Source organism: Maniola hyperantus, chromosome 5, assembly GCF_902806685.2.
Source record: "Maniola hyperantus chromosome 5, iAphHyp1.2, whole genome shotgun sequence".
Classification (NCBI taxonomy): Eukaryota; Metazoa; Arthropoda; class Insecta; order Lepidoptera; family Nymphalidae; genus Maniola; species Maniola hyperantus.
In genome coordinates, this window is record NC_048540.1 from 12,460,794 (window position 1) to 12,483,290 (window position 22,497).

At 35.6% G+C, this 22,497-nt stretch overlaps 2 protein-coding genes across 13 annotated transcripts in view; one reads left to right on the forward strand and one right to left on the reverse strand.

Moving 5' to 3' along the window:
- Nucleotides 1-11,005, forward strand: part of dnc (phosphodiesterase dunce) — a 465,943-nt gene extending 454,938 nt beyond the window's left edge. For all 12 annotated transcript variants that reach the window (XM_034968460.2, XM_034968458.2, XM_034968459.2 and 9 more), the window contains 4 exons: nt 2,052-2,145; nt 6,759-6,868; nt 6,989-8,116; nt 8,427-11,005. In XM_034968460.2, the coding sequence (XP_034824351.1) occupies nt 2,052-2,145; nt 6,759-6,868; nt 6,989-8,116; nt 8,427-8,489 (1,395 nt within the window). In that variant the 3' untranslated portion in view covers nt 8,490-11,005. The remainder of the gene's footprint in view (nt 1-2,051; nt 2,146-6,758; nt 6,869-6,988; nt 8,117-8,426) is intronic.
- A 7,469-nt stretch (nt 11,006-18,474) lies between these two features.
- Nucleotides 18,475-20,373, reverse strand: LOC138402392 (uncharacterized). The gene is made up of 2 exons (XM_069498693.1): nt 19,980-20,373; nt 18,475-19,507 (listed from the first exon to the last, which is right to left on the reverse strand). Exons 1-2 carry the CDS (start codon nt 20,081-20,083, stop codon nt 18,475-18,477), a joined length of 1,137 nt encoding a protein of 378 aa, XP_069354794.1. The 5' UTR covers nt 20,084-20,373.
- Nucleotides 20,374-22,497: the final 2,124 nt, after the last annotated feature.

Sequence of the window (22,497 nt, forward strand, 5' to 3'; positions counted from 1 at the left end):
TACAGAAATCTAAATAAGGTAATAGAAATGGTATCTTTTACCTTTAATACCTATGCATGCACGTATATCTATACAGCATACGTATGCATATCTATACAGCATGCCGCTGACTTTCAGCACCCACTCATCTAGTATGTAAGACGTAAGTAACAGGTAGGAATATCTCAACTTATAATTAAATATCCACCAAAACTGTTAAGGACACTGAATGCTCACTGTCAAAAACTCAAATTATCTGGTCCAAAGCGGCGACTTAAAGTTGGCCAGTGACACCGTGTACCAACAACCGACCTGTATTTATAAACAGAGTAAATGCCTAACTGACGTATCAACGTGAAGTACGTTGATACGTCAACAACTTGATATTTTGCATAAGGTTCTGTCTAAACTCTGAATCCACGTGGATAAAGTAAATTCGAAAGGACAGATCTCAATTTCTAGCATCGAAAGCAATGTTAATTTTACTTTAACGCTATTCAAATACTTTATATGTTTTTACAAAAACGTGTACTGATGTGTCACTGCATATTTGCGTGGCGATAGTTTCACGCTTCGTAAATACTTCTAAATCAATTTTGAATTCAGTGGTTAAGACTTTGCAATAAGCTGCAGTCATCAACTCATCAGCGCTACTTACTTTTGGATTAAAAGATCATTATTAATCATTGACCTTTTTTATGAAAAACATATTAATCTAGGTACTTACCCACTCAAACAAATGAAGCCTTGACACTTTTTGGGTGTTTCCTTTTTTTTGGAGAGGAAGGACTACCTAATTATGGTTCTTGCGAAAATGAACACGTTGAGGGATGGATAACTAAGTAGGTACTCGTAAGATACAGTACTTACATTATGAAAAGAAAATATTTTTTCTTTTGATTTGTCTTTCAGTCTATTCAAATTATGTGCAGCATATAATAGTCATAAAGTTTCCTTATCAGTAGGTAAAGAAGTATCTTTCAACACATAAATATGGCATGTCAAATGTATGTATGAATTAATTAAGACGACCTATTCAACGATATGAAAGCGTGCTACGCACAATTTTGCCCGACAAGCTTTTCCGATTTCATATGACCTAGTATGAAGCTTGCATGATAAATATGCTGAGGTTTAATTAAAAACGTTGTTCCCCTTTTCCTCTTTGATAAAAGTAATTGCGGTTAACTGTGACATGCTGGTTCATGAACAAACCGCATTTCAGTATAAAAGTTCCCTTATTGAAATGTACCTACTGAAAAACGTTTCATTATAATATCCAATGAAAATGCATTGTGTTTATTATAAGTTATGGCATTGTAGGCTCTATTAGATACTTAAGTTGAATCAAAATAAAATTAATTCAATTTTAATATTATATCTACAGAGTTCTAATAATATATCTGCAAGGTAAACAAATTCTGACCAATTACGTTAAACGGACTGACCATCATTGAAGGCCTTATGAAACTAATTGCTACTCGGCTTTTTAATTCCAATTGACTCGTTTATTTGTTCTAGATAAAACTGATCAAAGCCGGATAAAGTTAAATTTACGAGTATTAGCCCATTTTATCGGTATTAACCTGAAAATCCTAGTGAAATTCAGCGGGCCTGTGACGTACGTAGTGAAGACAATTGTAAACTTAGTGAAGTTAGGTAGCGGATTTGTTTAGACCTAGGGGGGGAATAAGAAAACTAAGAACAGAGATTACTAAAAAGGCAAGCAACTCATTAATACTGAGAAGGTAATATTTCTGTACGTAACTACGTAGGCAGGCTAGGTATGACTGATCGTGCTACGCTTAAGCCCTGGCGCCGCATCCACGCCGCTTCAGTCTACAGATAGCGCTCGCGAGGTACAAACGTGTTGTAACCGCGACTTGAATTATTTACACGTATTACATACGACTAATATATCGGACTATTATTTTTTATTTTTTTTTAATATCTACATGTGTTGTGAAATGCGCGTGTGCGCCGAGAGACAGTGTGTTAAGTGCGCGCCGGCTCGCTGGCTTAAGCGACGTGCTTCCAGAATGGCACACTCAATCGAGATGTTACGTTTGCAGTTCAAACGGATGCTGAACAAGGAGCTGAGCCACTTCTCAGAGTCCAGCAAGTCCGGCAACCAGATCTCGGAGTACATCTGCTCGACTTTCTTAGGTATGTTTCATTATATCTTCATCTTTAACGGCCGAATACTGAAACGTCTCTTAATACCTAAGAGCGTGCGTTAACTGAACATTATTAGTATTATGTTTCATACAATAACAGAAAGTAATAACTTTCAGTATTTGGCCGTAGTTCTTCTTTTCTATTACATAACAGACTGAATACTTAAACACCAGTTGAAGTATTTTAGACACATCTTAAATAAGTAGGTAGGTACTAAAAGTTATGTCGTTAAGTTTATAGACATACGGAAATTGAAAGCGTGCTTAAATTTCAATAAAAGTTTTAAGTACCTATTCAGATGTGGGAGCAAAGTATATACCTACAAATTTTATCTACCAATAACAAGTTATAATTTAAGTTAGGCGTGAGAAATTAAATTTAAGATGAGCGACATGACGTGAGGCTAATAATAATAGGTAGGCATGTCCATGTGGAACAAATAACAAAAGAAGATATATGAGACTTACTTATTTCAATAATGAATACTATGTAGGTAATAGATTATGCCCGCGACTTCGTCCGCGTGGATTTAGGTTTTTAAAAATCCCGTGGGAGTTCTTTGATTTTCCGGGATCAAAGTATTCTATGTCCTCCCCGTGGTCTAAGCTTTGTCTGTACCAAATTTCATCGAAATCGGTTAAAAGGATGGGCCATGAAAAGCTAGCAGACAGACAGACATACACACTTTCGCATTTGTAATGTTAGTATGGACTAGTATGGATAAGAAAATTATTTTATTATAGGCCACCTTATTAAAAGCTTTTAACAACAACAAAATAGTTGAACACCGTCCAAGTCTTTCTGCCGAGTATTTTTCTTTTTTTCTAATTTAATTTTGATATATAATAATGTCGCTTAAATTTTTATCACATTCCTATATTATGGTCGTGAAAATATAATCGTTTAGGAAAAGTCATACGCATATGAGTAGATAGGTTGTCAAAACAATATTATCTATTGTTGTTATTGGTGATAACAATAATTAAGTGCGACCACATTTATAAAGTTTCCCTAACGAGTTCCCTAGCGCTCTCCATACAAATGTAGTTTCGTTCTTATTTGAACAATAACCAATCAAACTCAATGAAATTTCGTATACAAGTTCTAAAACAAAATATCTTTGTCAGTGGTTTTCCAAATTTCCGTAGTAATGTGTAATTTTAAAGTGATTGAACACTAAACTACTTTTGTATAGAGTGCGCTACGAATGAACTCATTTTAATGTTTACATATTATAGACATTTAACAAAAACATTGGTCTTAATTATTCATATTATTATAAGGAAAATAATTTTATTCGGATAAAATCGTGAGTTCGAATCGTGTATTGGGTATTATTATTTTTTAAGTAGGTAGTTTATTACAGAATACTTATATACCTACCTCATGGAAACTTTAGATGGATTTATCTATTTTCTCGTAAGTAGGATAATTCAATGAGAATTGCCTAAGTCAAGAAACTAAGCAAATAGATTGCGAAAGCAGAGCGGCATTGTGACGTAGGTATAGCACAAAGTAGTCTAGGAGTTTAACGAGTATTGTGCTTTACTGTCGGAAAATAGAATAGAATAGAATTATTTTTATTCAAATCTACTATAGTACCTACATAAAAAACCTGTGTATAGAAAGGTATATATGTATTATAAATTATCTACCCACCAAAAAAATTTAGTGTAATGTTTTGTTAGGTACAACAAAACATGAATTTTTGTCCTTTAAATACTGGAAATTACCTTTTGTTATTTATAACTATTTAGGTTTAAACATAATTGGGTCCTTTTCCTTATTGTTTCCAATAAACTACCTGACTATACAATATTATATTATAACTATGATATAACCTAATATAAATCATATTATACTTGCTGTCACAGAATGGAATTTTCAATTATTACTATGATTCTACGCTTCAGGCGTACAATTATTCGAAATCAATACTTAACTCAAGATATCGGATGTGACTGACAGAAGACGGACGTACGGACGGAGAAAGTCGCCACCATAAAAGCGATCACGCACTCATCCGATCCGAATTCGTGAAAATACGGAAATAAAATATATCTACGACATTTTATGTCATAAGCTACCTACCATACAAATCAAAAAGGAACATATTTTAACGGACTGGGATGGGATGAGTGCGTAACCGCCGTAAGGCTTTCATTTTTACCATTTTGGTACGGAACCATAAAAAGGAGCAAAAGCTCTACCTATTTGTACAAAAGATTACTTTGTACATAACGATAAAATATACCTAGGTACATATTTCCATATTTCCTAACTTAATATATATAAAAGTGATAAGTAGGTATTAAAGGTTTAGCCTTTGTGCGTCATGAAATGCCATTGTAGGGGGAAAATTGGGTGTGTGTTACACTCCCCCACTAGTAACCTCGTTTCACAATTTTCTATAATTTATTAACTGAGGACGGAAGACTTAAATAGTATTGATTTCACGATAAATAAAAATGCGTTCTATTATTAGAGTCAATGAGAAATTTACGTCAGTCATTGCTTATAATAGTGACCATTACATACAAGGTATTTCTGAGGTAATCTTAAATAAATTATAAAGAACTAGGTGATGCCCACGACTTTGTCCGCGTGGATTTAAGTTCTTAAAACCCCCGTGGGCAGTTTCACGTGTGCATTTTAAAGTGTTCCCAGTGGAACTCTTTAAATTGTAGCCCATGTGTTAATAATTTGGGGTTTGGTTCAGGCATTGTCGCGTGAAGGAGTAGCAAACATCCAAACTTTCACATCTACAAATGTATAAAGGAAAAGGTGGCTGACTGACTGACTGAACTATCAACGCACAGATCAAACTATTGGACGGATCGAACTGAAATTTGGCATGCAGATAGCTATATGACGTAGACATCCGCTATAAAAGGATTTTTGAAAATTCAATCTCTAATGATGTAAAATATGGGTTGAAAATTTGTGTAGTCCACACGAAAAGTCGTCGGGGGCATAAGCTAGTTTATAATATTAGGTAAGAAGGATTAGGATTAGGATAAAGTAACTGCGTAATGCTCACGACCCATTGCTTTAAAGCAATAAGACTGTAAAGAAAAACTTACTGCGTAATAAAGAAGACCTGACTGCGTATTTTAATAAATAAGATTGTAATGCAGTTCAATAAAAGATCTTCGTTTAGTGTAGCCAATATTATTATTATTGAAGTTGTACCGAAATAATAGCTCTATTTATTCTACAGCTGAAATTGTGAAAGAACTGTATCGTGAATAATATCGCGTAAATAAGCTGTCGTAATTATTTCACCAACTGTTATTCGATTTTCTTATAATCTTGGTTACATTGAAGACGATTGTTATTGTAAGATTCAATTGACTATTAAGAGGCTTGAATATGAAAATTGGATCGGTTCGTTGACATATTGAGGTCATCAAGAGACGATGGCATGATTCTAGTGGGCTCGTTCATTTAAAATTATTCGTAGCCTCGATGCACTAGAGATGCGTGAGGAGTCATTTTGTATTTCAATTAATGTCATTACAATTAATTTAAAATAGATAATGGGGCTAATTCCTTTGTACACAATCTCTAAACTAAACTAAAATGGCACGTCTAAATCTATTGCTATCCCGTGTACTAGAGAATCGGCCCCAATGATTCATAATAATTAAAAGGACTAGGTAACAAGATTTTTATGAGTAAGTATAACTGATAGCACAAAAAATAAAGCTGTTTCGATCGTTACGATAATTAATTTAATATGCCTAAACTCGCAAAAAATATCTTATACGTACCGAAGTATCTATAATTATACTTTATGTTATTGATTTATAATAGTTATTTAAATATAGACGTGTAACATCATTAGAGATAATTAAACTGGCGCTTGGATAGTCTTTTTTTATATTTTTCTACAAATAGGTAAGTTATGTCGGAACGTACTTACAGTGCTTTTGCGATTAGATATACCTCGGCTTGATATAGGTAAAGTGGACGCGTAGTAGGCACCCCACTATCGTATAAATTGCGATAAAGCGATCCTCATAATCTGCTGTGTATTCGTACTGGGATTAGTTCATCACACTTTCTCTAATCTCGTCAAATGTGAGCTGATACAGATAAAACTTGAAATGGGAATGTCATTCTAAAAATAGAGCACTATATTCTTAGAAATAGACGGCAATCTTGGAAATCGTTTAGTGACATAAGTCTCCAAGATGTTGCAAAGTTGTATCTATGTCAAAATGGTCAAAGTGGTAAATGACTGGTTATATAATACCGATACTGATGCTGACCCAGAAACAAGTAGGTATTAATCAAACACGTATTAAACACTTCACATGTTCGCCTACTTTCTTTCGGCATTGATACCCAATGACACGATTTCGACGGCGATAATGTTTTAATGGGCTTACGGTCAGAACAGCTTCAAGGCGGCTTTTGCATTTTTCAGGCCATCATAACAATAACTAGACCGCACGCCGGCATTCGTTATCAACGAGTACGAATGTTCAAATGATAATTTTTATCTCCACTTAATTACTTAATGATAAATTTCACAGATTTTTCACGAAAAACAAAATTAAACTTTAATATTAATTTTGAATATTTATTTGTTAAAGATAAACAACAAGAACTCGACATACCATCACTACAAGTTGATGAAGCCTGTGAACGAATCAAAAAGAAGGAAAAGCCACGCCATGCAGGTCCTGGCACTACTATGTCTCAAGTGAGTATGAGAACTCTTTAGTTACTACAGACTTAAAACTTAAAAGACTTATAAAGAATCGAATTGAATATAAAATAACATCTTTCATCTATAATAACAAATCCTTTTCTTCCTTTACAGATATCTGGTGTCAAGAGGGCGCTTACACATACAAACAGCTTCACTGGTGAGCGTGTACCAACATACGGAGTAGAAACCCCTCACGAAGAAGAGTTGGGCCAACTATTAGGAGATCTAGATCGCTGGGGCGTTGATATTTTCCGCATCGGTGACCTATCCTGCGGCCGTCCTCTGACTGCAGTCGCGTACGCCGCCTTCACCTCTAGGGAGTTATTAAAAACATTGCAGATCCCAGCGCGCACCTTCCTTGCGTTCGCTGTAACCCTGGAAGAACACTACATCCGTGATAATCCGTTCCACAACTCACTTCACGCAGCGGATGTCACACAATCAACAAACGTTCTGCTAAACACGCCCGCTCTAGACGCGGTGTTTACACCCATAGAAGTATGCGCTGCTCTGTTCGCAGCGTGTGTTCATGACGTCGACCATCCCGGTCTGACAAACCAGTTCCTGGTCAACTCGAGCTCCGAATTAGCTTTAATGTATAACGACGAATCTGTACTAGAGAACCACCATCTCGCCGTTGCCTTCAAACTTCTACAAAATGACGGCTGCGATATATTCGTAAATCTTCACAAGAAACAAAGGCAAACGCTGCGAAAAATGGTTATTGATATGGTGCTTTCTACAGACATGTCCAAACATATGAGCCTACTAGCAGATCTTAAAACTATGGTAGAGACGAAAAAAGTTGCCGGCAGTGGAGTGTTGTTACTCGATAACTACACGGACAGAATACAGGTTTTAGAAAATCTCGTACACTGTGCCGATTTAAGCAATCCTACGAAACCATTGCCGCTATACAAGCGATGGGTAGCGTTACTCATGGAAGAGTTTTTCCAGCAAGGGGATCGTGAAAGAGAACAGGGCATGGACATCAGTCCCATGTGCGACAGACATAATTCTACAATTGAGAAATCTCAAGTCGGTTTTATCGACTACATTGTACACCCGCTTTGGGAGACGTGGGCGGATCTGGTGCACCCAGACGCCCAAGATATCTTGGACACTTTAGAAGAGAACCGCGACTACTACCAAAGTATGATTCCTCCGTCACCACCACCGGCGCCCATTCAAACGCATTCAGGAGCCGACGACGAGCGTCCTGAACAAATACGATTTCAAGTGAGTTGTGTTATCTTACTTTTCTTTACAGTTATCGCTATGAGAAATTGATCAAGCTGTATGCATTTGTTGTGAGTTGCAGTACTTACTTCAAATTCTAAGACTATATTAAATAAACTTCTGACTCACTGACTGACTCATCAAAATCCAGCCCAAGCCCTTGGACCTAAAAAGCTGAAATATTGCACAGACTATTATTACTTTATAATTTTATAATTAGACAGAAAATAAGGCCAGATTTTTCGAAATTTCCTTGAGAGTGGAGTTAAAAAAATACAAATGAATAATATTGATGTTTCTTCTTCAACAGGTAACGCTCGAAGAAGGTGAGGGTTCCGAAGACTGCGAAGGGGAGGGCGACGGTGGGATGTGACGGAAACTACTGGGAATCTGTAAGAAGCTCACTGAGAAGATGCAGGTGTGGTGGAAGCTCTGGTAGAAGGGCGGACGCAAGAGCGCCGGCCGCGGCCCCTCTCCGCGCCGGCCGTGTCTCTTGTTGTATAATAATACTTGTTGACGCTTATCCTCGAAGTGGCACGATCCTCGAGAGCATCGTAACATTTCGAACGTATGATAATTTGTATTATGTGATTACTATGCAATGTTGTTTAGAGTTATCTATGACTAATGTGTCCCTCCAACGACTATATTTGACATTAGATTTTCTAGTGACTATTGTTTTGTTTTGTCTAACCAAAGATGCAAAGATCAACTTCTTTACGTTCGTTCGATCCCTGTGAGTAGCTCGTCTTCGATTCGTAAAGTTAAAGTCGTATAAGTAGATTTAGGCTCGACCTCGTATATACTGGGTCGACTAAGTAAGGACATTGAAAACGCTTATTAATTGGTATGAAAGGGTAATTTATATTGTCATATCATCCACGTTTCTCATATTTAATACGGGTTTGCGATAATGATGTTATTCACCAAAATATACTAACATTATAGGTATTCCTAAATATAAAACTATTTTAAGGTAATTTTTTAAAAATGCCTTTCGGAGTTTTTGTCGTGTCTCTTTCTGAATATAAAAAGTTCGGTTAGTCTCTTGAATATAAGACTTTTACCGAATCATCCTGTTAGATAGCTTTACTTGATTTGGTAACCTAATAGCACCTCATTTCGTAAAACGGATCGCTGGCGATCCCCTTTCTTTCTTATTAGAATAATGTATTATTTTTATATTACATACTGTACTCTAGTTCATTACCCAAAAATACAAGTCATTTTAGAATAATATGTTTGTGTATGCAACTAACGACTTGAAGTCTTATAAAATTTGATTATAAGTACTAACACTGGCGTGGATTGCTACTAAGTTTTTTTGAGAGTTAAAAATGTTTGCTGAAACAAATTAGCTGCAAACAGGTGTGGCACGCGGGCCGGGTCTTGCAATAGTAACATAAGTGGTTCCGTACCTTGCGCACAACAGTCGTTCATTTGAAAATGCTTATTATAATTTGCAATCACATCACGAGAACTAAGACATCGCTGATCTGATCCCACGCGGTGTCTTCTGTCTGGTACAGATCCAATATCATTAACTTTAAACATGGCAACTTGTAGTTTATAAATGGTAATATTTAAAATTAAAAATACCTAATTCTTGATTATTTTCTGTATTATGTTTGCATTTCACGTATCCATCGATGTTAGTGTATGATTATAAAATATATTCGTGAGCTGGTCTCTATACTTTGATGTACTCAGAAGATATTCGTTTACATGATTAGATGTTTTCTTTTTTGTTTTTGTACTTCAGACATGTACCTCTTTCTAGCGAGAGTATTATTTTACAAAGTATTGTTAATGTCGTCGCTCCATCATTCATCTGTGTCAAGAATGAAGGTCCAATGTACATTGTTTTTTGTAGGTAAGTTAAGATTTTATGCGGCGAAAATAAGTACGAATGCTGTATCGCCGTGTCTTTAAAAATGTCTGATTTTAAAAGCATAGATTAGAGTATGGTACTTTTGTCGTACAAAGACAAAAAATATATAAAAACGCTTATAACTACAATTGTGTGTAATAGAAACATTACGCTTAGAAACATTTGTGTTATGATATACATAATAAATAATATGTATGTAATTTACATAGGTACTTATGTAAATTTTCATAAATAATGTTTGTACTATTAGATCTGTGTGATGTACGCGCGATATACGTGTGCGCTGAATCTTTTCTAGTTCACATGTGAACAGTACCTAATATCTATGGCCGATCCTCGGCTGCTAAACACTGTCCCGATAATAACTGAAACTTTAAACCTAATCAAAATGTGTAAGAACTAGTTATAAATATTATACTCGTTGTTTAATATTAATTTCTGTATAATTGGATGTACCTACCTTACTTAATTGATATTGCAGTGAGTACTTTAAAAAAATATTGATCATACCTACCATGCTTATTCAAAATGCGGCACTATTCGCGCCTTTTTCCTCACCTACCAACATAATAATTTGTCAATCACATTTTTTTATAACGGGCTTTACTTTACGGCTCTGATTTCTAGCCCTTTTGAGCCTTTAACTACCACAGTTAGCTAAATACCAAAGAAGAAAGTTTACTTTACCTTATTTTCATTGTATTACGTTGTGCATCTGGCATGTCACTTTTCGAATTAAACTTGTTTAGCTTTACTTGTAAGTACATCGCAGTGCGGTCTCAGTGTTATATTATGTTTGTCAGTATGGAGAACTAACACTTAAGATTGGTTAAAACCTAGTTAATTTATAAAATACCGAAATAAAAGTGTGCAATGCTGGTCATGCATTACTTATTATTTATGTTTAAAATAAAATAGCTTGTAATAGTTTAAAATGAATATTTGAGTTGAATTAAAGAATATTAATGTATTTAGAATAAAAAATAATTGAAGAAAACCATGCTTGTTTGTTTTATACCCTTGAAATAAAATTAGGAGGTAACAAAAATGATTCGAAAGCAAGTGATTATTATAGGCACCATAACAAATAACAATAGGAAGATCTTCCGGGAAAACGCCACCGGGACCGACAGGATCCAACCGCTTCTCTTTTAGGAGTTACTATATTATATAGAAGATATCATAAGTTAATCCGAGGTTAAACCCTCAAATTATTATCGGATGCGGTGACAGCCAATATGGATAATACCATAATACATAGAAGGTATACGGCCATATATATATAAGAACGCCCCGCACGGCCCCCTCGCTAACCTGGTGTGGGTAAGCGCGGGTGACTTGCGAGGCGTCCCCTGCCTCATATCCCGATTGCTATCTCAACCTGTCGCGGACTATAAGTCGTGGTCGTAACTTTGAGCGCTCGGACGACTGAGAGGTAGGATCCTAGGATCAAACCAGCCGCGTTCCATACGCATACGACTGTGCAGGTGCACACCTATTAGCCCCTACGAACTCACGCCGAGAACCCCGGAGAACACCTGAGAAGCGTGAATGTGAGGAGTTTCTCGCCGTCTCGTTCTCGCGGTCGCCTGTTCTAAGATCGGTGTCGGTATTTTTGGCCGAGACAAAGGTTTTCTCGGGCGAGAAAAGAGAAGACACTTACATTCACGTTTTGTATCTGTGCAGATTATTTAGTGAGCGGTGAAGAGTAGAAGGACAGGTAGAAGTTCATGCCTATTGTGCTTATGTTAATTACTTTTCTTTCGTTAAAATGTGGAATAATGAATTGGAGTTGAAATTTATCGAATTCTTTTAATCTGAGCCTATTTTATGGGATGCTAAACATCGGAACTGTGCATCGGAACTACAAAGATAAGTAGGTACAATATGCAATAGTACCTACACACACACAGAGCCAAACCGGCTGCAGTTGCAATATCGTCGTCCACAGAATACCTACATTATACTTACATTGTAGTCGTCCATACCGGATAAGCTACAGGTTACGAGAAAATAATTGAGAGTGTGGATAATTTGTTTGTTCTTCCGAGAAGTCTCGGCGAAACTTCTCGCCGTGAGTCTGTAGAGGGCTAGGGGCTATATCGCCTATATCAGTTGCGGCCAGCGGCAGTCAGCCGCGGCTTACGGACACCAACGGACACCCCTCATAGTTTGTTTCACGCTTTACATTTCCTTAGCGTCTTGTTAGATTTGTGTTCAAAAGAGCTTAAATCCAGAGCCGTAAAACAAGTTTTAAAAGACAGTTTGCATTGCTCAAAAAGGCTAGAACCCAGAGCCGTAAAATCATTTAAAACATTTTGTGTTTGTATTTTAGTTTGCGAGCAAGCTTTTGTAGTATCATGTTATTGGTCTGTGGTAGTATCCCATGCTATGTCGTCTTCGAAGAAATCTCTTCGGACCACTAACTAGCGCCAACTAGTGGTCATAGACATTTTTATTTGCAAGTGTTGCTACATTTAAAAATTCAATTAATTTTTTTAGTGGCCACATTGTCATAATCGCCACTGCCGCCATTGTCCGGTAGGAATAAGGCTAAGCGCGCACTGCGATGCGATTTTTGTCCACATGTTTAATGCAAAATTTAATCGCAATATTATTATTCCTACGCGCACCACGATTTATTTGCATACCACGAAAGACAGGGAGCCGAAATCAGTGAATACCTACTGTACCACCATGAAAACAAGACGTGAAGAACATTTAATAAATTATATCAAATAGAGTGAACATTTAAATATGGATTTAAAAAAGAAAATATGCATAATTATTTACTACTTAATATTACATAAAAGGAATTTGAAGAAGAAAAATACAAAACGTTACTGGGTCCATCCTTTAGCAGCATTAAGGCCTCTAAAAGGCTTTTTTACGAACGATATTATTATAATGATCTTCGTGCATATAACAGGAATTTCTTTGATTATTATCAAATTCGCATCGCACCGCAGTAACGAATATTAATCGCATGCGATTTTTCTTCGCAGTGCGTGGATGATAATATATTTTGATGGTTCACAGATTTGCGATTTTTTTCGCAACGATTTATTTTCGCTATGCGCGCTTAGCCTTATAGTGTTCTGACTCTATGGTTGCCGCCCATGCCGCCATTTGTTTTTGTATCTGCTGTCATTTAATCCGTGATTATTTTTCTAATAATTTTGGTGTGATTTCATGTGATTTCATTGCTAATTCGCGTCGAGTTGAACTATCCTCAAAAGTGTTCAGCGCACCAATTGTTTTATAGATTTTGAACTACGTTTTATATTAAGTACGTGGGGTTAAATTCAGTGCACAAACTTGGACGAATATGTACATTACACAAACTGTTTTAGAGATTTCGGACTTCTTTTATTAAATTTAAGTACCTATTTAGTGTTAAGTTCAGTGCACAAACAGTTTTAGAGATTTTGGACTCATTTTCATATTTAAGTATAAGTATGTAAATATCAAGATGTCAAATTGCTTTGTTATAGGTACACGGACAAGGTAAATGTTTTGATTGTTTATTTTATTAACGGCTGAATTCAATTAATACCTAATCACTCTACCTGTAATCTGTCGATAAGTTACTTAGCAAAGTCAAAAAAACCGGCCAAGTGCGAGTCAGACTCGCGTATGAACGGTTCCGTACCAGTATCTATAATATCGGCAAAACAATCATGTCTGTTGAATGGGAGCCCCCTTAAATATTTATTTTATTCTGTTTTTTAGTATTTGTTGCTATAGCAGCCACAAAAATACATCTGTGAAAATTTCTACTCTCTTACTATCACAGTTCATGAGATACAGTCTGGTGACAGACTGACAGACAGACGGACGGACGACGGATTGGATGCAGAGTGCTAAGTGCGGATTAGCAGGCATGTAGGTTCCTCACAATGTTTTGCTTCACCTTCACCGAGCTGTGGAGTGGAAGTCTATCGGTTGAAACTAACATAATAATATAATTGTTAAGGTTTTGTACTAAAAATGTAAAAAAGCAATACTTATATTTTATTATTATGACTAAGTCTGTATGTCTGTCACACCTGCTTATTACAGTATCTACTTATGCTATTAACTTGAAATGACTATAGTTTTAAATAATGCAATGCAATTGCAAAATGTACGACTTTAAAGTGGAACATGGAGACCCTGAGGCCACGGCGTAGTGCCAAAAATAAGGCTAGCCATAAGTGTTATTGTTAAATAAATCATAAAAAGTATCTATTGTTTTTGTTAATTTCCTTGATCCCTCCATTTTATTAATAATAATGATAGTCAGTCTAATGGAAACAGTGAAAATGGTGGGAAATCAAAAAATAAGTTGTGTATTCCCAGATTAACTAGGGATAAAGTGGACCTACTTATGCAACATGGAACCAATCCACACACATGCCAAAATTGAGATAAGTATACAGAAAGCTTTTAAAATGCACCTTCTATCAACCCTGTAAAAATCAAAATGATCTGATAATTCTAACATAGTAAAACATTTCTATGACAAAGTTATCAGTCCACATTTTAACAGTTGTTCAATAAACTAACAAGATCCATGTCCCATGGTAACCTGACAATCTAAGAAATGATTGAATTTTTATTTTTTTCATAAAGACCCATACCACATGGTCCCTTTTTATAAATCAATTTTGCAGAACCATGCGGGTTGGTTCTTGTTTGCAATAAAAATATGTCATAGTTCTATATTTTTACAAAGACTCACATTACTTGGTCCCTTGTTGATATAAATCAATATTTACAACATCTAAGAAAACATGTCTTTTGAATCTGTGTTGTTTAATAAATTTCTTGAAAAAAATTATTTATTAAAGTCAGTGATACCTAGTTACATTATTGTGATTCGCTAGTTTTTCTAAATTCAATTCAATTTTTCCCAGAATAACTACATTTTGAGTGGTAATTTTGTTTTGGTATGAATATGGCAACTTAATCTAATTTAATGGTAGATAAGTAGGTAATATTACAAAGGCAACACTGTGCTTTAAAGCAGATTAGATCAGCTCGTTGTGTGATTTGTAAATTAATTTACTATTTCCAACAATGAAGACATATAAGAATACATACAAGAATAAATATCAGGAGACAAACTATGATTTCTAGCTGCCGCCACTTAATTTTTTTTATTTAGCTTTGACCCTTACCACCTTAGAGTAAAACTTAGCACAGATATTCCTTAAGTTATTCTAACATTAAGAAATAAACGTCTATTAGGTCTTTTCGTCACCTATACCCCAAAAGTCAGTCAGTGCATCATATCGGTTATGACTTACGGTGCCGTAACATGGACACTGACAGCCAGGCTAGTCCACAAATTCCAAATCGCTCAAAGCATTTGAAGAGAAAAGTTCGAAAAGAAGTAATTCGCCATAGAACTAAAGCACATATAATAGATAATATGGCTCTTGAGGCTAGAACAATGAAGTAGCAGTGGGCTTGTCAGAAAACTGCTCAACCAAAGACTGTTGATAGCTGCTGAAATCGTAAGCTCCCCAGTGGCGACCGTAACTTGGAAAACGTATATCGGGACGCCCTATACGAGTATGGAGCACCCCCTGTGTGTGGAGCGATGACATTCAGAGAGTGGCTACCATCAAATGAATGCAAAAAGTTTAAGATAGAAGAGGCCTGTGTCCAACAGCAGATGCAACTATAAAAAGACGATGACTTTAAGCGTTTAACGTAGTTGTAGCGAATTTATAAACGAAATTTGCGATACGCACTTACCAAGTATAAGATATCGCACTACACCGATGATACTACCTTGTTTGCACCAGTGCTCGTCATATGGAAGAGCTACTTCTCAAAATGAAGTGTGTTAGTCTTAAGAGTTCAGATTAAAAATAAACCGCAGTAAATCTATGACGATGGTTGTAGACCGCACCAACAATAACTCGCCCGAAGTTACTCAAACTCTGAACTGGGAGGTTGTCCTATCCTGCATTTCTTGGTGCTTTAATCTCGAACAATGATGGTTGTGTAAAAGAAGTGAAGCGACTATGGCGATAGCAAGAACTGCAATGGAAAGGCTGACGAAAATATGGAAAAACAGAAAGAAACATCACAAAAGCTACGAAGATCCGGCTTGTTTGGACATTTGTTTTTCTAATTTTTATACGCTGCGAAGATGTGAACTCTGCGACTGATTGAGAAGAAGATTGACGCTCTGGAGATGTGGTACTGGAGGCGAAGAGTCTCTTTGAACGATTTTCGCACCAACGACGTCTCTATACTCCAAGAACTGGGCATTAAACAACGTCTTTTGGCGCTAGTGCAAAGTCGCATGTTCTTCGGACATGTCTCCCGGCATTAGAGTGACTCCATTGAGCGTCTTGTAGTGCATGGCAAGGTGGAAGGTATCAGAGGGCGAGGAAGGTCACTTAAGCGATGGCCCGACCAGATTAAGTCCGCTGTGGGTGGTCTCGTGCACGAATGTACCAGACTATCAGCCAAAAGGCGACAAGTGGCGAATGCTCTTGAGGCGTAAAACATCACTTCGTGAAAACGTCACTTCGTGATGACCACAGCCACTCTGCCAAGAATATTACGACGGAGCAGAAGAATATACGTGCAATCTAACCATTTTAGCCATCCTACCTGTATTAGCCTAACTTTGTGAGAAGTCTGTATTATTATTAAAAGAAAAGCTGACTGACTGACTGATCTATCACCACACAACTCAAACCACTGGACGGATCAGCTGAAATTTGGCATGTAGACAGCTATTATGACATCCGCTAAGAAAGGTTTTTGAAATTTAAAATAGGAGTTTGAGATTAGTGCAGTCCACGCGGACGTAGTCACGGGCACAAATGACAACTCATTCATGATTTTTATTTCATTTCAACAATAATTAATAGATAATATGCGTTTTTTTTAATTATACTATATATAGCTCAATTACCACTGACTCACTCACTCACTGACTGACTCATTGACATAATTGTTCTCCTAGAAAGAGATAGAAAATGATATAATAATGTATGGGAGATATGTTCAGAAGTGGGATTCGAGTAGGGAAAAATTATGACATTTCAGAAAAACAAGATGGCGGCCGACCTGACTTTTGTAACTTTTTTGTTTTCCAACCGATTTTGTTACAACTTGCAGCTCTTGTAGATGTTAGTAAACGATTTTTAGAAAATGTAAAAAAAATTGGAAAAACAAGATGGCGGCCGAGATTTTCAAAAAATTTCCTCCTGTAAAATTTTGTATGAAACTTTTTTTTTTCACTAATACTTTCGTACAGAAGACAAAGATTCCTTTTAGGCAACATATGGAGGGAGCTGATGATTGAGGATTTCGGAGACGGGTGAAGGGCACGCTCAAGGTATTGAAGATAGGTGGGAGGTGCTCGACCAAATGAGTCATATAGTTCCAATATCCGCTAACTCCACGCGACACTTGTTTTCAGTGTAAGCAAAAATCGGTTTCATAGTGAAATCAATACCTTTACTCACTGAAAATTGATTATTTAATCTGTTAATATTATTTGATTTTTTTTAAACTATCTCATACGTAATTATAATTAAATAAAAAAAAATTTTTGTGTAACTAAAATGGAGTTATCGGAATTTGTAATTAATTGCTGGAGTTGGTGGATTTTGGAACAAACTACTAGTGGATTTAGCGGGATTTGTACCTAACCGACTTTATAATTCGATACAGGATGTTTAAAAACCAGTGTTTATTTTTCGTTGATTTTTTCTATTATAATAATAAAAGAAACACAAAAATAGAAGAGAAGGAAGAAAGTTAAACAAATTGGTCATTTTCTTCTATTCTTTCGCACGCATAGTCATTGTCATTATTTTGATCTTCATTGTTGTTATTAAGAAAAGCCTGCTCAGCAGTGTAGTAAAAACTTAAATCTGGTAAATCCCGCCAATTTTCTCCATAGTGTTTTTGAAGTAATTTGCAAACATCATACACCTTCTCCTTTTTCATTGTCATTCCTACAGGTAATGCTGTAGGTGTTATATTGCATACAGATTTACCTTTTTTGGTAACTAATTTTTTGACATTCATTTCACTTCTATAATTTTCTTCTCCTTGAATAGCAACATTAGTTTTTCCCTTAAATAATAAAAATCTCTTTGAAATATTAAAGCTGAAATGCCAACTACCCGGAGGTTTGAGAGCAGCATTTGTTTCAGTTTTCCAATCTAGTACGGGTACTTCTTCAGACAAGTGAAAAGTTTTTGCATATGGAGTTAAAATTTCGACATATTCCTGTGGTTCCATGATCACTTCTTTTCTTCGAATATCCTTTTCTATTTTGGCAAAAACTCTATCGGCTGGGAGAAAAGAATGACCGACAACTGGAAATATTATTTCCATTCTTTTAAGCTGAGTTGGTGCGTGCGAATATAGCCATTTGGAACACATGCCAATTAAAATTGAATTTTTATTTTGGCCACCACAGCCGTCTGCAAATAGTCTTAACTTTTTAACATTTTTCAGGTATATTTAGGTTTTCTAAAGTATGGAAAACTGCACTAGAAATTTCATTGGATCCTTTTGGCCTCTCTGTTTCATACCAATAGTAACTGAAAACGTTTTCAGTTGTCAATTTACTTTTAGAGTTGCCAATAACAACTATGAAATTATAAAAATTAAATTGCCTGCTAAAATAGGCTGATTGATCAGGTAGTTTTGGGAGGCAATGATTTTTCTGACAGTCAAAAGATAGTGTCATCACTTCATTGTCGTCATCCTTCAATAATGCATAAAAAGCTTTAGCTTTTAGATTGTGTACTCGTTTAGTTATCATTAGAGACTGTTTTTCTTCATTAGTCTTAGCCACCTTCATATTCTCTAATAGTTCAGTACAACGAGAACATACATCAGTACGTGGGTTTCCAAAACCAATGTTGTAATTTAAATTCAATTCTTTTCTGAAAAATGATTCCTTGACTTTATGTTCTGGCGATGCGTTACTATTATAAAGAAGCCACATTTTTCTAATATTGAGATCACTGCTCAGGTACATTCTTTCGGCTGATTTTCCTCGGCAATAATGTGATTCTCTACATTCGAACGATTGTATGAATGCGTTTATAGCAACACGTTTGCTTTCATTTTCCTGAGATCGGTGATCACCACCTCGAGTTTCTTTTGCTAATGCGCCGGAAGAATTGTGTGATCTTCGTAAGACTCCCCAAATCCTATCTTTTTTTATATTTAGAATAGACATAAATGCTTCTTTACAGACACGCACATTTTTTTTGTCAGATTTTTTGTAAAGATAATAGGTTATACTCATATTTTTCAAGCACCCAGTACCATCTTTAGGGCGATGTCTTTGAACATTTTTTGTCACACAGTTCTTCAAAATAAAGTTATCTTGGTGTATTTTATTTTTTTTAAAGTAAAAATGCTTATGTATATTCATTAAGTCACCCATTAACAATGAGCCGCACTTCAAACTTTTCGTATTATGTCTACACTTTGGAAAAACAGGCAAATCATGAGGCGTGTACCTGAAAAATAAATATTGATACTCAAACTCAAGTCAAAACTAAACATTCAAACTTACAAACTTTTATATCTACCTATTATTATTTATAATGTAAAGTATGTATGTTTGTAAGTTTCAAACTTTTATATTAATAGAAAAAAATAAAAATTATATTAATAACATCATACATTTTATTGTCCTCGTAAAAATAAATAACCAAAGTAGGTACAAATATACAAATCGATACCAGAAATTTCAACACATACCAGAAATTTCAAGACATGGACAGGCCTGTCCTTTACGACAATTGAAATTTCTGGTATCGAAATATTCACATATTTTATAATATTAATAGGATCGTAAAGTAAATAATTCAAAAAATATATATAAGGATATGTAGGTATATACTTGTTGAACACTGTCAACACGTCTATACAGGAAACACTCTGTATAGCCTATACTAGCCATAGTAACCGACCATACTTTTAACGTACCTTTGTTCTTTCAGTTTATTCTTTTTCCATAAATCTGGCTGACTTTTTCGTTTTCTTCCTTTATTAGGAGCTGCTTTTTCTACTTTCTTTGTCATTTCTTCCATAATTTTAACTAAAATTTGCAATTTTAAGTAGCACAACAACCAAAGCTTTCTCACTGAATCGCCATCTTACACGCTGTGGAATAGCGCATCGTGATTGGTCGAAAACGGACTTAGCGGTTATTGTACCTAAATGTATAGTGGAGCTGGCGGATTTTGGAAACAACTAAAAAGTTTAAGTCAAATTTATTTGGGATTTAGCGGTTCTTGGCATACAATTTATTTGGATGATCGATTCAAAAGTCCATAGACTATGTGGAACCATCGACAGTCATATTTTTTTATTAAAGTGGAGTTAGCGGGTATTGGAACTATATGACTCAAATGTCATTCGAAACCTCATCCAATTGCCAAAAATTTGAAAAAAAATTTAAAATTGTGAAAAAAAGATGGCCGCCATACAAATTTCATCGGCGTCCATCTCGGAGGGTATGAAAGATGGAAGAGTGGTTTCTTGGCAAAAGATGATCAGGATCCAAAGGTCTATTCGATGACTTGAAAAAAAATTCAAAATGGCGGAATTTATTTTTTCATACAAAAATTATGACTTTTTTAAAATTGTTCAAAATGGCGATTATAGACCTCGAGAGCTGCTTTAGCAGCTCGAGCAGCGAGCAAAATACTATTATACTATATATAGCTCAATTACCACTCACTCACTGATTGACATAATTGTTCTCCTAGAAAGAGATAGAAAATGATATAATAATGTATGGGAGATATGTTCAGAAGTGGGATTCGACTAGGGAAAAATTATGACATTTCAGAAAAACAAGATGGCGGCCGACCTGACTTTTGTAACTTTTTTGTTTTCCAACCGATTTTGTTACAACTTGCAACAATTGAAGATATTAGTAAACGGTTTTTAGAAAAAGTGAAAAAAATTTGAAAAACAAGATGGCGGCCGAGATTTTCAAAAAATTCCCTCCTGTAAAATTTTGTATGAAACTTTTTTTTTTCAATCACGGTTTCATATAGAAGACAAAGATTCCTTTAGGGCAACATATGGAGGGAGCTGATGATTGAGGATTTCGGAGACGGGTGAAGGGCACGCTTAGGGTATTGAAGATAGGTGGGAGGTGCTCGAGCAAATGTCATTCGAAACCTCATCCAATTGCCAAAAATTTGAAATTTTTTTTAAAATTCCGAAAAAAAAGATGGCCGCCATACAAATTTCATCCGCGTCCATCTCGGAGGGTATGAAAGATGGAAGAGTGGTTTCTTGGCAAGAGATGATCAGGATCCGAAGGTCTACTCGATGGATTGAAAAAAAATTCAAAATGGCGGAATTTTTTTTTTCATACAAAATTTTTTATTATTCAAAATGACGATTATAGACCTCGAGAGCTGCTTTAGCAGCTCGAGCAGCGAGCAAAATACTAGTTATACTATATATAGCTCAATTACCACTGACTGACTGACTCATTGACATAATTGTTCTCCTAGAAAGAGATAGAAAATGATATAATAATGTATGGGAGATATGTTCAGAAGTGGGATTCGAGTAGGGAAAAATTATTACATTTCAGAAAAACAAGATGGCGGCCGACCTGACTTTTGTAACTTTTTTGTTTTCCAACCGATTTTGTTACAACTTGCAACAATTGAAGATATTAGTAAACAATTTTTAGAAAATGTGAAAAAAATTGGAAAAACAAGATGGCGGCCGAGATTTTCAAAAAATTTCCTCCTGTAAAATTTTGTATGAAACTTTTTTTTTTCACTTGTGGTTTCATATAGAAGACAAAGATTCCTTTAGGGCAACATATGGAGGGAGCTGATGATTGAGGATTTCGGAGACGGGTGAAGGGCACGCTTGAGGTATCGAAGATAGGTGGGAGGTGCTCGACCAAATGTCATTCGAAACCTCATCCAATTGCCAAAAATTTGAAAAAAAATTCAAAATTGTGAAAAAAAGATGGCCGCCATACAAATTTCATCCGCGTCCATCTCGGAGGGTATGAAAGATGGAAGAGTGGTTTGTTGGCAAGAGATGATCAGGATCCGAAGGTCTACTCGATGGATTAAAAAAAAATTCAAAATGGCGGAATTTTTTTTTTCATACCTACAAAATTTTTTATTATTCAAAATGACGATTATAGACCTCGAGAGCTGCTTTAGCAGCTCGAGCAGCGAGCAAAATACTAGTTATACTATATATAGCTCAATTACCACTCACTCACTGATTGACATAATTGTTCTCCTAGAAAGAGACAGAAAATGATATAATAATGTATGGGAGATATGTTCAGAAGTGGGATTCGAGTAGGGAAAAATTATGACATTTCAGAAAAACAAGATGGCGGCCGACCTGACTTTTGTAACTTTTTTGTTTTCCAACCGATTTTGTTACAACTTGCAACAATTGAAGATATTAGTAAACAATTTTTAGAAAATGTGAAAAAATTGGAAAAACA

Coding starts and splice junctions, on each gene's coding strand:
- LOC138402392 (XM_069498693.1), bottom strand. CDS start 20,083: ATGGAAGAAATGACAAAGAAAGTAGAAAAAGCAGCTCCTAATAAAGGA. Junction 19,508..19,979: donor AATAAACTGAAAGAACAAAG/GTACGTTAAAAG, acceptor TTTATTTTTCAG/GTACACGCCTCATGATTTGC.